Source organism: Neomonachus schauinslandi, chromosome 5 (genome assembly GCF_002201575.2).
Source record: "Neomonachus schauinslandi chromosome 5, ASM220157v2, whole genome shotgun sequence".
NCBI classification, from domain to species: Eukaryota; Metazoa; Chordata; class Mammalia; order Carnivora; family Phocidae; genus Neomonachus; species Neomonachus schauinslandi.
The window spans coordinates 24263622-24277750 of record NC_058407.1 but is presented as its reverse complement, the minus strand read 5'-3'; the positions used below and the strand labels follow the sequence as shown (position 1 = coordinate 24277750).

Below are 14129 nucleotides of genomic sequence, written 5' to 3'. Positions count from 1 at the left end.
TCATGTAGTACAATAATGAGATGGATTAATTTTCCTCTCCAGGACCCTAAATGATCTGCTCCTTTCCCCCCTTTTCTCTCCCTCACACCTATCTCTCTCTCTCTCTCTCCCTCTCATTCACTCCTTCTCTCCGTCTCCTTCGCTCTTCTCTCTCCAGTAGCTCTTACACACACCAGCCAGATTAATCTTCTGAAGCAGAATTCCAATCATCATGTCACTACCTTTTCCAAAATCTATCAGTGACTTCTGGCTACTCATATAAATATGTCCAAACCCTTCAGTCTAGAAGTCAAAGCTCTTTGCTGTCTTGCTAAAACTTGTTATTTGTTCTCTTTCACTCAATGAACTGAACTCTTGAATATTTTATGTTCGTTCTCTATGACTTTTTGTCTTTCTGTTCTGTATGTCTAATTTCTGCATCTCCTTTATGACACCAATCACCTGTCATCATTCCCATGTGTTAGCCTTCCCATGTGTTGCACTCCAGTTGATTATCCTTGGTTTTCTCCACCTGGGGTACAACTGTCATCCCTTCACCATGGGATTGCCCAGAGTTCCTATTTCTATTTATCTGGAATTTTGTGGGAAGATGGTGTTAGCACTGATGGAATGCTTTAGCTATCAATAATAATGATATATTTAATACAGCACTAGGATTTAAAAGACGCAGACAATAGGGAGACACCTAACACAGATTATATTGATCATTGCAGTGTAGTCAAAAAAGCAGCATAGTCTTTGGTGTTACTAGACAGACTGGGTTTGAATCCTAGCGCTTCCACTTATCAGCTGGGTGTTTTTAAGCAATTTATTTAATATTTCTCTAAGCATCTATTCTCCAATTTGTAAAATGGAAATGATGACATCAGTTTCGTAACTTTATGAGGATTAGAAGAGTCATGGAAAAGATTTTTTAAATGATCTTAGAGAGATGACAACCTCTACAAGTATGATAAAATCAAGAAGCCATAAAGGATTGATATTCTGACTTCTGAAAATGTAAACATTTTTGCATGGCAAAATAATGCTATAACCAAAGCCAAAAGAGTGGTAAACTAGAAAAAATGTTTGCCACATTTATGACAGATAAAGGGAGTAGTTTCATTCTCTGATCTACCAGTGAGGAAAAAAAACAATCCAGTAAAAAGAAGAAAGAAAGAAGAAAGAAGGAAAGAAAAAAAGAAAGAAACTAAGAAAGAAAAAATAATCCACAGAAAAGGAAATACAAATAACTTTTCAACATATAAAAAGATGTTCAACCTCACTTGTAATGAAGTAACTGCAAATCAAAACTCAGTGATATGCTATCTTTAACCGAACTGAAAGTAACGTAAATAAGTACAACTTCTTTGAAAGGCAATTTACCTCATATTCTTCTGAGCAATTCTTCTTCTAGGAATGTATATACCTTTGCCATCCAATATGGTAGCCATGACCACACCTAACCGGTTGCTAAGCCCTTGAAATGTGGCTTGTCTGAATTGGGTTGTACACTATAAAATATACACTGGAATTCAGAGACTCAGTCCAAGTAAAAGAATATAAAATATCTCATTGATGATTTTTTTAAAGATTATATTTATCTATCTATCTATCCATCTATTTATTTATTTTAGATTGAGAGAGAACATGCACGAGAGTAGGGAGGAGCAGAGGGAGAGGGACAAGCAGACTCCACATTGAGCACAGAGCCTGATGCAGGGCTCATCCCATGACCCTGAGATCGTGACCTGAGCCGAAATCAAGAGTCGGATGCTTAACCAACTAAGCCACCCAGGCACCCCTCTTGCTGATTTTTTACTTTGATTTACAAGTTGAAATATTTGGGAAATAGTGGGTTAAATATGATATACTTTAAAAATTAATTTTACTTGTTTTACTTTTTACTTTTTTATTTTTTTAAAGATTTTATTTATTTATTTATTTGAGAGAGAGCGAGAGAGCACACAAGTTGGGGGAAGGGGCAGAGGGAGAGGGAGAAGCAGACTCCCTGCTGAGCAGGGAGCCTGATGTGGAGCTTGATCCCAGGACCCCAAGATTACAACCTGAGCTGAAGGCAGATGCTTAACTGACTGAGCCACCCACGCACCCCTCTTTTACTTTTTTTAATGTGGCTACTAAAACATTTAAATTTGAGTAAGTTGTTTACATCATATCAGTATTTGACAGTGCTAGCAAATACAATTCTAATTGTGTGTATGAGAAATATGCATGTGTAAAGAATATCTGGAAACATCTTTAATTTTCGCTAACAGAGACTTTGTTAAATAAAACATGATACATCCACAAAGTGCAATATTATGTGATGAGAAAAAGGAATGAGATCAATATGTACTAAGGTGGGGAACTCTCCAAGCTAGATTGTTAAGTGAAAAAGAGAAGAGCACAAAACAGATGTATAGTAAGCTAATGTTGTGTTCAGTGAATAGTGAATGGATTTTTGAATGATGTATGTAAAAGTGTACGTATGTATAGAATATTATTGGAAAGGTGCATAAGAAATTATTTTTAGTTATTGTCCCAGAGGTGAAAAAATGTGGCTCAGTATCTGGGATGGGAGAAGATTTATTTTTAACTCTACCTTTTTCTACTGATTAAATGTGTTATAATATGTATTTACTATCTATTCAGAAAAAAAAGTATTTACAAGTCTTCATTGTTTTTTTTTTAAATATTTTATTTGTTTATTTGAGAGAGAGAGAGAGATAGCAAGAGAGAGAGCATGAGCAGAGGGGAGAGGGAGAAGCCGACTCCCCACGGAGCAGGGAGCCCGACGTGGGGCTCGATCCCAGGACCCTGAGATCAGGACCTGAGCCGAAGGCAGACGCTTGACTGACTGAGCCACCCAGGTGCCCCGGTCTTCATTGTTTTTGAAGAATTTCCCAAAAAGAATTTCCCAAAATCAGTTATGACAGATAATGATTCATGTTCATTTTTAAAAAGTAAAGATGGGTGACAGACACATGTAAACCATGCTGTCCTCCACATAGTAGGTTCCTAGGAAATATCCATTCCTTTCCCTTCCCCACACTTAGGCTAACAGCACAGATGTCATCACAGAATCTTTCCATGTTTTGGGGATACCTTCAGCGTTACATCACATTGTGACTCTAGCAATGTCAATTATTTGTAAATGAGGTAAGGCTACACGGCTCCTGTGGCAGTCCCTGGAAGTTAGTTATTTCCCCCCCAATAAATCCCAGAAGCTTGCTAGCTTACTTTTATACCTCTCTGGTCAAAATGGAAGGCAGCTTGTATAATATATAACTTTGCAGTCAGTATAGTACTATGGGCTGTCTGCAAATTTTATTACCATATTAAGGACTGAGGCAAACTTTTCCAGTTATTACATCCTCTGCACTCAAATCTTCACTCTCCTTGTCAGCCTCTAGATTCTTCAGCAGTTAAAACACTCTCTTTTATTTCTGTATCAAAAACTCTATGTGCCTTGCTAACCTCTTTGTCTACTTCAATCACCTCCTCTCACTTTCATGAAGTTTGTTGATTGATTGCTTCTCACGGGGTATGTCTGGCTTTCCAGCCTGTGTCTAAATTTAAAACACTAGACCCATCCTTCAGAAAATACACAGTGCTCAAGTGCATTTGCTCATAAAATACCTTTTGTTTTTTTGAACGAAAGTCTCTTATTCTGACTCCTTATTTCCATTCCTGTTGCCTCTGCTTGAGTCCGGGCTCTCTTCATCTTGTCCGGAATATGTCAGTTAGCTCTTAACTAGCCTGCATGCTTTGAGACTCCCTACCAGCAATCCATTTTCCACTTTACTGCTAGATTCTAAGAAGAGATTCTGAAAAACAGATTCACTCATTCATTCATTCTCCAAACATTTATTAAGTATCTCCTTTGTGTCAGGCATCATGCTAGGTACTGGGGACGAAAAGACATATTTTTCATAGGCAGGCGCTATGCCCCTGAGCTTTGGGTCTAGTGCAGGGGGCCAATGAGTAGATGCATGATTTACAGTCCAGTGGGGTGGGCCAAGGATGCGTGGCAGCACCCAGCAGGGGGGACAGTTTCTCAGTCTCTGCCGTCTGATCAAATTGGAGAGGGGCAGGACATGTTCTAAACAGAGGAAGCAGCAAGGACAAAGGCTAGACAAACTGGTACAGGGTATATCTGTCCTGTAAGGCTGAACAGGTAGCCAGAGAAAAGCTGGGGACGTCAGCCTGAGGCAGTGGTGAAGGGCCTAGGGGGCCAGGCAAAGGAGTTAGATTTTATTCTAAGAACCTGGGTTTTAAGCAGAGCAGTCATGTGATCAGATTTGCATTTTGTGAAAAGCAATGTGGTAGGAGTTTGGAAGATTGTTGGAGGGATCAAAACCTGGTACCACGAAAACAAATGAGGAGGAGACTCAACAATCCAGCCAAGAGTCAAGGATACTTTAAATCAAGATAATAGCTACTGGACATGGGGAGAACTGGACAGATTTGACAGTTATTCATCAACAGAATAAACTGGGTTTAGTGATGACCTATTTGGATGTTTGTGGGAAGGAGGGAAGGAACAGGGGAAAGTCAGTATTGACTTGCAAATGTCTGGTTTGAGCCCTTGGGATGCTCTGAGGGGCTATGGAAGAGGGGACAGTTTGGCAGAGAGGCAGTAGTATGATTTGGTGGAGACAGCAGCAGTTGAGTATGTATGGGTCTGCACTTAGGTGATTTAGACTGGAGATATTCAGTCTTCATCCATTTACACATTCAACAAATAACTACTGAAGGCCTACTAGATGCCAGGCACTGGTCTAAGCACTGGGAGTACAGTAGCAAGGAAAAAAGGGGTCAAAATTCTTATTCATGCAGCACTGTCATTCCAATAAAGAAACTAAACAAACCAAACAAAGGCAAATAAATGTATAATATTGTAAAATGTCAGGTAGTTAGGTGCTTTGAAGACAAATTCAGGTAAGAAGACAGAGCATGAGGAGGTGTGGGGATATTTTAGATAACGTAGTCTGGAGAAAAGAAGAGGTAAGAATTGAGCCCAAACCTGATTAAAGTGCCAGAAGGAGCCACGGGAAAGTCCTAGAAAGAGTGTGCAGAGAAGAACCATGTGGAGCAGCAGGGTCCCAAAGGAATGGGTGGTGGCAGTTGTGGGGAAGGGATGGAGAGAGAAGGGGTGCAGATCTCCATGTCATAGGACCCTATCAGTACCCGGAAACTGTAAGTTGTTAAGTATATGTCATCCTGCTTCCTTTTGAAACCAATCCTAGCTCCTTAGGCAGTACTAATTCTTTTGTCCACTGAGGCTCCCCAGCACTTGATAAATATTATAGCATTTACCACTTTGTATCACTAGTATGTGTTACCTTGGTATAATCTGAGCTTCTTCAAGGTAGGGATATTGTTCATCTTGGTGACCGAAATCACCTAACCCGCACAGCTTCCTGGGAAGTTGGAGGACTCACAAGTGTTCATTGACATTGCAATAATAACAAACAATGTGGTTTTTTGGCATATCCCTGAAAACCACTATAAAATATATTATCTAGCTGCTCTATCCTTTCTAAATCTTGACGCCTTAAAATATGAATGGGTCAATATTTTGTACTTACTTTTTTTCTTTTTAAATTTACTTTACTTAAAAGAATCAGACATATTGGAATAAGTTAAAAAGAGGAACATAAAACCACAAGGCTAAAAAACAAAACAAAAAAAACAAAGTCCCTTGCTTTTATTCATCATCACCCACTTACTACTCTCCCTGAGGCAACTTTTTTTGTTGTGTCTTTTGGATTTCATCTCCATCTCTCTGAATAATAAGCTTATTCATGATAAATATTTTTTCAGTTTTAGGATTTACTATTAACTTTCCACCATAGAAGGCAGGGAATCAGTTCTCACAGGACCCAACCACATGCAAATGCATACTTCCCATCTCCCTACCAACTCAAGATAGCTGTATCATAATTTTGGTTAAATTAACATTCCATGTTCATTTTTATGATTATGTTAATATTACTCATCACAGAATTATATGGTATATTGTCGTTGCTATTTCCATTTTTCCTTTCTTGCACAACTTTTTGTTTCCCTAGTGTTAGCTTTCTCTTATTGTTTGGCTGGTTGGTTGGTTTTCCAGTTTTTTATGTATTCAGTTAGGAAATAAGCCCTTTACCTCCTCTCTCCCAGTTCTGCAAATCTCTTCATAACACAATTAAGCATGTCAAATATGGGTGTGTGTGTGTGTGTGTGTGTGTGTGTATTTTTATTTTTGACAATAGCACTCCTGGAGCCTTTTGACCTGCTGTCTGGACTGATTGCTCTTTAAGCCCAGTGTCCGGCTGTTATCCTGGGATTTTCCTTCAGTGACATCCTGGGGATTCCCTTTACCTTTCTCGGGGTGGGTACCCACGCTTCCTCTCTCTAGGTTTGCTCCTTTGTTTTGGTGGAGCAACCCCTCAAATAGCTTCCTCACAGGGTGCATGGGAGGTAAATTGGTTAAGATGTTACATGACTGAAAATGTTTTTATTCCTCCCTCACACTTGAATAGTAATAGGACTAGATAATTTTTAGTTAATAATCTTTCTTCTTTGTTTTGCTCAAAAATATAAAGGGATTGTTCCATTGTCTTATAAATTCTAGTATTCCTATTAAAAATGTGGAAGCCATTTGAATCCTTGAAACTTGTGTAGTAACTTTTTTTTTTTTTATTTTGGGGAATGTTTAAAATTTCTCTCAAACCAATATTCTGAAATTTGACAGTTGTGTATTTTGGCATGTCTTTTTAAGAAATAATTAATTTTGTTTTTCTCTTCTAAGTCAAGGACATCACTTTATTTCTTAAGGATCTGGAACTCTTAGTCCCTGAAATTCTTTAAAATAAAATTTATTTAGGTATAATATACAAATATTAAACTGCATAGTTTAAAATAAACCCTTCTGTGAACTTTCATGGATGTGCTGAAACCACCACAAAAATCAAGGTAAAGAACTTCCCATTACCACCAATTGCTTCCTTGACTTCTTTGTAGTCCATCCCTCCCACTACCCAGGCAAATGCTACACTGCTTTCTGTCACTATGGACTAATTTGTATTAAATCTAGATCGACAGCAGGGATAGGTCTTTTGAATTTGTCTTTTTTAAAAAATTGACATTCTAGCAATATTTTCCATCTCATTAATATGATATCTATATCTATATTTAACTTCTCTCAGCAATGTTTTATAGTTTGTGTAGTTATCAAATATATTTTATTAAATTAACTGTAAGTATTATGCTTTTGGATGCCATTGGAAATGGAATTGTAATTTTTATTTCATTTTCCAGTTGCTTATTGCTAGTATTTAGAGATGCTACTTTATTTTTGTATATGATTTTGCATAAGCTTTGCTAAATTTGCTTATTGGTTCTAAAAGCTTTTTAACATATTTCTTATGATTTTCCAGTATGCAATCATATTGTCTACAAATAGAGTTTTGCTTCTTCCTGTATATTCTGTATGCTTTTCTTTCTTTCTGCTTGTCTCTTACTGCACCAGCGAGGGCCTCCAGAAGAATTTGAATAGTAGTTGTGAGACTGGGGCATCCTTGTCTTGTTTTTTTTTTTTTTTTTCATCTTCAGCATTTTTTTTTTATTTTTAAATTTTATTTTACCTTATTATGTTATGTTAGTCACTATACAGTACATCATTAGTTTTTGATGTAGTGTTCCATGATTGTCTTGTTCTTGATCTTAGGAGAAAAGCATTCGGTTTTTTACCATGAAGTACGGTGCTGTCTATGGGGTTTTCATAGATGTTCTTGAACCAGGTGAGGTATTTCCTCCCTGTTTTTTGCCTAGTTTGCTGAGACTTATTAATCGTGAGTTAATGCTGATTTTTTCAAATGCTTGTGCTTCACCTATTGATATAATCATATGGGTATTATTTATTTTGTTAATATGGTGAATTATATACACTGATTTGGGGATGTTAAACTAACCTTCCATTTCTGGAATAAACTCCACTTGGTCATGATGTATAATCCTTTTTATATGTTATTGGAATTAATTTGCATATATATTTAATTTGCATGCATGTATAATTTTTGTATGTATGAGAGATATGAGTCTATAGTTATTTCTTGTAATGTCTTTGGTTTTAGTATCAGACTAATACTATCCTTAAAAAAATAAGTTTAGGAGATATTCCCTCCTCTTCTGTTTTCAGAAAAAGTTTATATTGGATTGTTATTATTTCTTTCTTATGTGTTTGTTAGAATTCAATAGTGAAGCCATTTGATCCTGATATTTTCTTTACTTAATTATGAATGCAAATTCTGTAGTATATAGAGGGACTACTCATATTATTTCTTTTTGTGTCAGTTTTAATATTCATGTCTTCCAAAATATTTGTCCATTTTATTTCAAATTACCAAATTTATTGTTATAAGGTTGTTCATATTTTTCCCTTACTATCTTTTGAAATATCTTTCGGCTCTATATTGATGGCCTCTCTTTCACCTCTCCTATTGGTAACCTATGTTTTCTCTTTCTTCTTGATAAGTCTAGGTAGAGGTTTATCAATTTTATTAATCATTACAAAGATTCACCTTCTGATTTCATCAAATTTTTTCTACTGTTAATTTGTTTTCAATTTCATTGTTTTCTTTGTGTAATTTGCTCCTCTTTTTCTAGGTTCCTTAAGAGAGTGCATAGATCATTGGCTTTGGAACTCTTTCTTTCTCTTTCTTCTTTCTTTCTTTCTTTCATATAGAATAGTTAATAATGTTCAGATCTTCTACATCTTTATTTATTGTTTTTCTTATTTGGATATTCTATCAATTACTGAGAGAATTCTTTTAAAGTCTCAAACAATGATTCTGGATATGCCTTTTTCCCCTTTAATTATGACATTTATTCTTCATATACTTTGAGTTTTGTAGTCACATATATAATTTATATTGCTTCTGGTTTTACTGACACTTTTATTGTTACAAAGTATCCTTCATTGTCTCTAGAAATATTCCTTGTAATGATGTCTACTTTTGGAAAGGTATATATGTTTATATAATTCATATATTAGTGAGGTTCCCAACATTTGGCTTCTATTGCTTATATTTTATAGATCTGAGGAAAGTATGCACATAGACACAACGGTAGGAACAAGAATGACAGAACTGTCAAGACCATGTAACTTCTAACCAGTAAGAAAGGGCAGTGGAGGTTAACTTTTGGCTCTTTATGCTGTTTCAGCTCTTGACTATATAGCATAATGACTATATAGCACAGTCTTTATAGACTTATGGTTCTGGGTTTAAATCCTGTCCATACCATTTCTAAACTGTGTGACCTCAGGCAAATTACTTAACCTCTGTTTCTTCAAATGTAAGGTGGGGGACATATAATAGTATATGTTTTTGGAAGGATGACTTATAGCATACATACACACATTATATCTATACATGCATACATATATAACGTTTAGTAAAGTATGCATTATAAATAATATGTATTGTCATATATATTTGTTATTATACAGTATATAATATGTATTATATGACATGTATTATATTTTGTTTCACATTTTCTAGTCTCAATTTTCTTTCTGACTTTAACTTTTCAGAGATTTAGCCGTCTTTTTTTCCCCATTTGCCCCAATTCTCACTGCCTCTATTCCCTTACTCTATTTTATCATTTTCCAACTTTTTGGCCCTCATCCCTGCAAAAATTGGATTTAATAAACTCAAGAACTCTAAACTACACAATTAAGGCAGTTGCTGCTTGCTATCTTTCTCCTTTTGAGGCTTCCCATCAATCTTTACAACTTGGTTAGGATTTCAATTTCTGGTCTGAAAAAATTGCACTCAGAGTTTTCAAATTTATTTGCAACATGGGTACAAATAATTGGGGCTTATGAACCTAGTTCAGAAACCCACTCCTAATTCTTTCACACACTTGTGATGAAATAATAATACTGTTTGCAGAAGAAGTGCCCTATATTTATTATAAGTATTCTCAGCAAAAATTGTCAGTAAAGCTAAAAAAAAAGGCCTTGGTATTGAAAACTCAGTTCAGCTCCTCTTTCTTCCACTCTGAGAAATCTCCCTTTCAGAAGAATTCCAGCCAGATGGTGTTTGAAGTTCCTGACCCTGCAGTATGATTAAGAAGAAAGATCAATGATTAGGAAGAAAGATCATGGATTTTGAAGTCAGATACCTCAGACACTTACACTTTTGGTTATTTCTTAGCTTTTCTGAGCATGCCTTCTGGTTTGTAAATTGCATGGGGTATTACCTGCTCTCCGTGGTTTCCTCTTCAAAGGAAGCCTTTCCTAAACCCATATCCATGTTCATTTCCCTTTCATATATGTTTCATTCACCTCTTAGCTTTCCTTTGAAGCAACTGTCAGCTTCACTTTTCTTTTAAGTATGTAATTATTTATGAACGTCTGCCTCCTATAGTGAACTGTAAGCTCCACGAGGCCAGGGACGATGAACGTTCACAGTACCCCAGTACTCCCAGGCTAAGCCCATCATCGCGCACCAAGTCTATCCTAGAAGCCGGCACCCAGCGGGCAGTCAGCAAACAAATAAACAACAAAGGGGCATCTATCTACCTGTGCCCAGAGGCCGTCGCTGGGGCGTGGAAGGAGCCGCCCAAACCCCCAGCTCCCGCCCTGGCGGTGGGACAGGGATCCCCGCGGAGGCCCTGCCCCTGCCCCCGGCCCCGCCCCCGCCCACGCCCAGCCAACCCTAGCCACCCCCTCCGTGCAGCGCCTCTCCCCATGACGCCGCTTGCGGGCGGGACTTCCGGCCGCCGAAGTTTAACAATCCGGGCGGGAGCCGGAAGTCCAGCGCCGGAGCGGGCCGCGCCGTGGCCCCCGGTGTGCCGCGGCGGAGAGGTGAGGTTCCGGGGCGCCGGGGGTCAGCGGGCCGCTGCGCGTCGCGTCCTTGCAGACTCCCGAACCCCGCCCGCCTTCCGGCCACTCCGGGGGCGGGTCGGAGGTCCCCGAGCCCTGCGCGCCCGGGCCGGTCCAGTGCTCCGGGCAGTTGTCGGGCAGGGGCGCGGCAGCGAGTTTGGCGCGGAAGTGCACGGCAGCCGCGGTCCGGGGTCGCGCACCTCCGTCTGCGACAGTCACAGACTCGGCCTGAGAGGTGGCCCGGGCAGCTGGGGTGGGTGGGTTGGTGGCGGCTCTGGGGGGTGTGCTGTCCCCCGGAAAGTTTGCCGCTTCTCCACCGGCCGCCTCCCCTTTTGTAAACCTCTCCTCTACGGCTCGAATGCATTTTATAAGGTAACCCCAGTTGAGCAGTTCTTCTGCAAGTAAAAGTTGAAGAACTTTCGTTTAGACTAAATATTGTAGTGAATTTTTTTTTCCCCCGTGTAGGCGCTGTCCCTAAATTTGGGGTTGGCTGTCTTTTGCCGCCTTGTGTCCTGACAACTCACTTTAATGGGACCTTCTTTGAGAGACTGATGCAATGACTCTCCCTTAAAGGTGCTCAGTTCTCAGAAGAGCGAGGTAGATGGGCACGTGGACCCCTTCCCCACTCCACTTGAAGAGAAGGAAGCAGGCATTAAGTGACTCTGCGGAAGTCCCTGCCACCTAACTTTGGGGCAAACTCCTGTTTTCTGAGCCCTTACTTAAGTGATCTTTCCACACTGCCCCACACCGCTTAACGGGAATGGTGTGAGATTATAGTAAAGGCATTTTTCAGTTGTGTTTCCTGGGTTTAAGAGATCCCCTTTCCAGCACTTAATTGTACCGTGAGTAGGGAACCAATACACGTTACCACATGTCAAGGCACCAAATCCAAACACTGCATGTCCACATTTCAACAGATGACGAACAGCTTTTGGTAACACTGTTTTTATCCGATGAATGAAGCATAATAAGTCACCACATAAGTGACTTTTCTAGTTAACAAAAGTTTTAGTCTTTTTATAAGCACATTAAAATTTTTTTTTTTTTGTCTCTTGAGAATCAAAGGGCCTTGTAATTATTATACCTTTAACATGGCCTCTGAAATAAGATTTACTGGACATAAATGTGATGCTTTGTTGGTGACTTGAGACTCTGTGACATCACTACTTCTGTGCTGTCCTCTTACACTGTCCACACCAGGAAGGTGTGGAGGGTATATTTCTAGGCTCCTTTCCTTTTCTTCCATGTATTTTTGAGCATTTTTTTTCTGACTTATCATGCATTACCACTTGCTGCTCTTAGAGTATCTGCCTAAAGGAGCTCCCTTGCCTTCTGTTTTTTAGACTGCCTTGGTTTGTTAAATCACTTGTCAGAATTATGTACTCGAATTATATACTGTGAATAAACAATACGAGTGAAGCCATCCTAGACCAAGTATTGGTACAGGGACTTAGTGACATCTCCTTTGGCTATATTTGCTAATTTTGGAGTTATTTGGAAAAACTGGAGTCACTGGATTCTGACCCGCAGGGATGCTCCAGTTTATTATACATTTTAAAAAGATTTAGGAAGTTTTCTAGCCAGTACTTATTTGTTGAGCACCTACTGAGTGCCAGGAACATTTCAAGACTGATAGTAAACAAGACAAAATCCGTTTTCAGGATCTTTGTTTTGTTCAAGTCAGGAGAAGCAGACATTATTATGAGAACAAAGAGTTGCAAATAGCAGAAAGTGCTGTGGGGGAAAAAAATGAAACTGCATAATGGGCAACTGGTGTGGGGCTGCTTTAGCCATGGTGGTCAGGGAAAGCTTTTCTGAGGACACATTTGAGCTGAAACTAGAGTGAGGTGAAGGAAATGACCATAGGAAATCTGGGGAAAGAGTATTCCAAGCAGAGGGGGCAGCAACTGGAAAGATTGAGGCAAGAAAGAAGGCCTGTGAGTCTGGTGGCCCTGGGGAAGAGAGGTAGGACAGTTACCCTGGGGCCAGGTCATGCAAGGCATGCCAAGGAGGTTGGATTTCTTTATAATTGCTGTGGAGAGCTATTGGAAGGGTCAATTGAGAGAATGTGATTTTAGAAGGATTGCTCCAGCTACTTTGTGGTGAGCACCCCCCTCTGGAACAAAAGTGGACAAGTAGAACCACCTGATTTAGATTAGATCCTTCATTTTGACCTATCCTTAATTGTTTTTTAAATATATTGTTTTAAACTATTTGTAGGTGCAGTCATGCAGGAAAACCTCAGATTTGCTTCATCCGGAGACGATATTAAAATATGGGATGCTTCCTCTATGACATTGGTGGATAAATTCAGCCCCCACACATCACCACATGGAATCAGCTCAATGTGTTGGAGCAGTAATAGTATCCTTTTTTTTTTTTTTAAATAACCACTTTTTGTTAGGTTAAATAACAGTATCAATGAAACTTTTGCATGTGACCAATAAGAAATATATTTTGCATAGCTATGAAAGCTAGGTAGATAAAGTGAAATAGGGGTTTAATAAGTACATCATATGAATGTATACGTATATATATACACACACATATGTATATGTATGCGTATATATATATATAAACTACTAGATCGAGACCATAGAATTAGTTTTATTATCAACAGTTTGTCGTTTAACCCAAATGGAATAAGGTAGGTAATGGTGGGAAAACTTCTGAAAGGTTTTGGAATGAGTTTTTGCATCTACATTTGGCTATTTAAAGGTCTGGTCTGCAAATTAAAGACAGAACTCAAAGGCAGAAGCAAAGTTGGGGGAGGAGATAAAAATTAAAATTGTCCAACATCTTCATCTTACTAATGTACTCTCTGTATTTCTCTTTCTGTCTATGATGAAAATAGCCTGATTTTTCAGAGAAATTGTCTAGATTGAATTTTCCAAGCCTTTTGTGTTTCTGATTTACACGCTCCCTGTCTTAGTAAGCTCCTAAATGTGGGTAAAATAAATGAGGGGATGAAGCTTAGAAATCAGAATTTCTCAGCCTTGCACTATTGACATTTTGGACTAGATAATTCTTTGTTATGGGGGCTGTCGTGTGCACTGTAGGATGTTTAGAAATGTTCCCGGCCTTTACCCACCAGAAGCCAGTAGCTCTCAGTGGAACCATTGCTGCAAACAAAATACTCTGAATATGTTCTATAAACTTGGTATGCTAGAAATTATCATTCTTTTGTATAACTTACACATATAGACTATTACTTAAACACCAAATTAAGTTTTAACGTATGTCTGATCTTATCAGTATCAGATTATGAATA

General features: G+C 38.7%; 1 protein-coding gene across 1 annotated transcript in view; it reads left to right on the top strand.

Moving 5' to 3' along the window:
- The first annotated feature begins 10809 nt into the window (after window positions 1-10809).
- NEDD1 (NEDD1 gamma-tubulin ring complex targeting factor) overlaps window positions 10810-14129 on the top strand; it is a 50497-nt gene continuing 47177 nt past the window's right edge. The window contains exons 1-2 of the mRNA XM_021687542.2: window positions 10810-10840; window positions 13079-13222. Coding sequence (XP_021543217.1) covers window positions 13087-13222 — 136 coding nt within the window. The 5' untranslated portion in view covers window positions 10810-10840; window positions 13079-13086. The remainder of the gene's footprint in view (window positions 10841-13078; window positions 13223-14129) is intronic.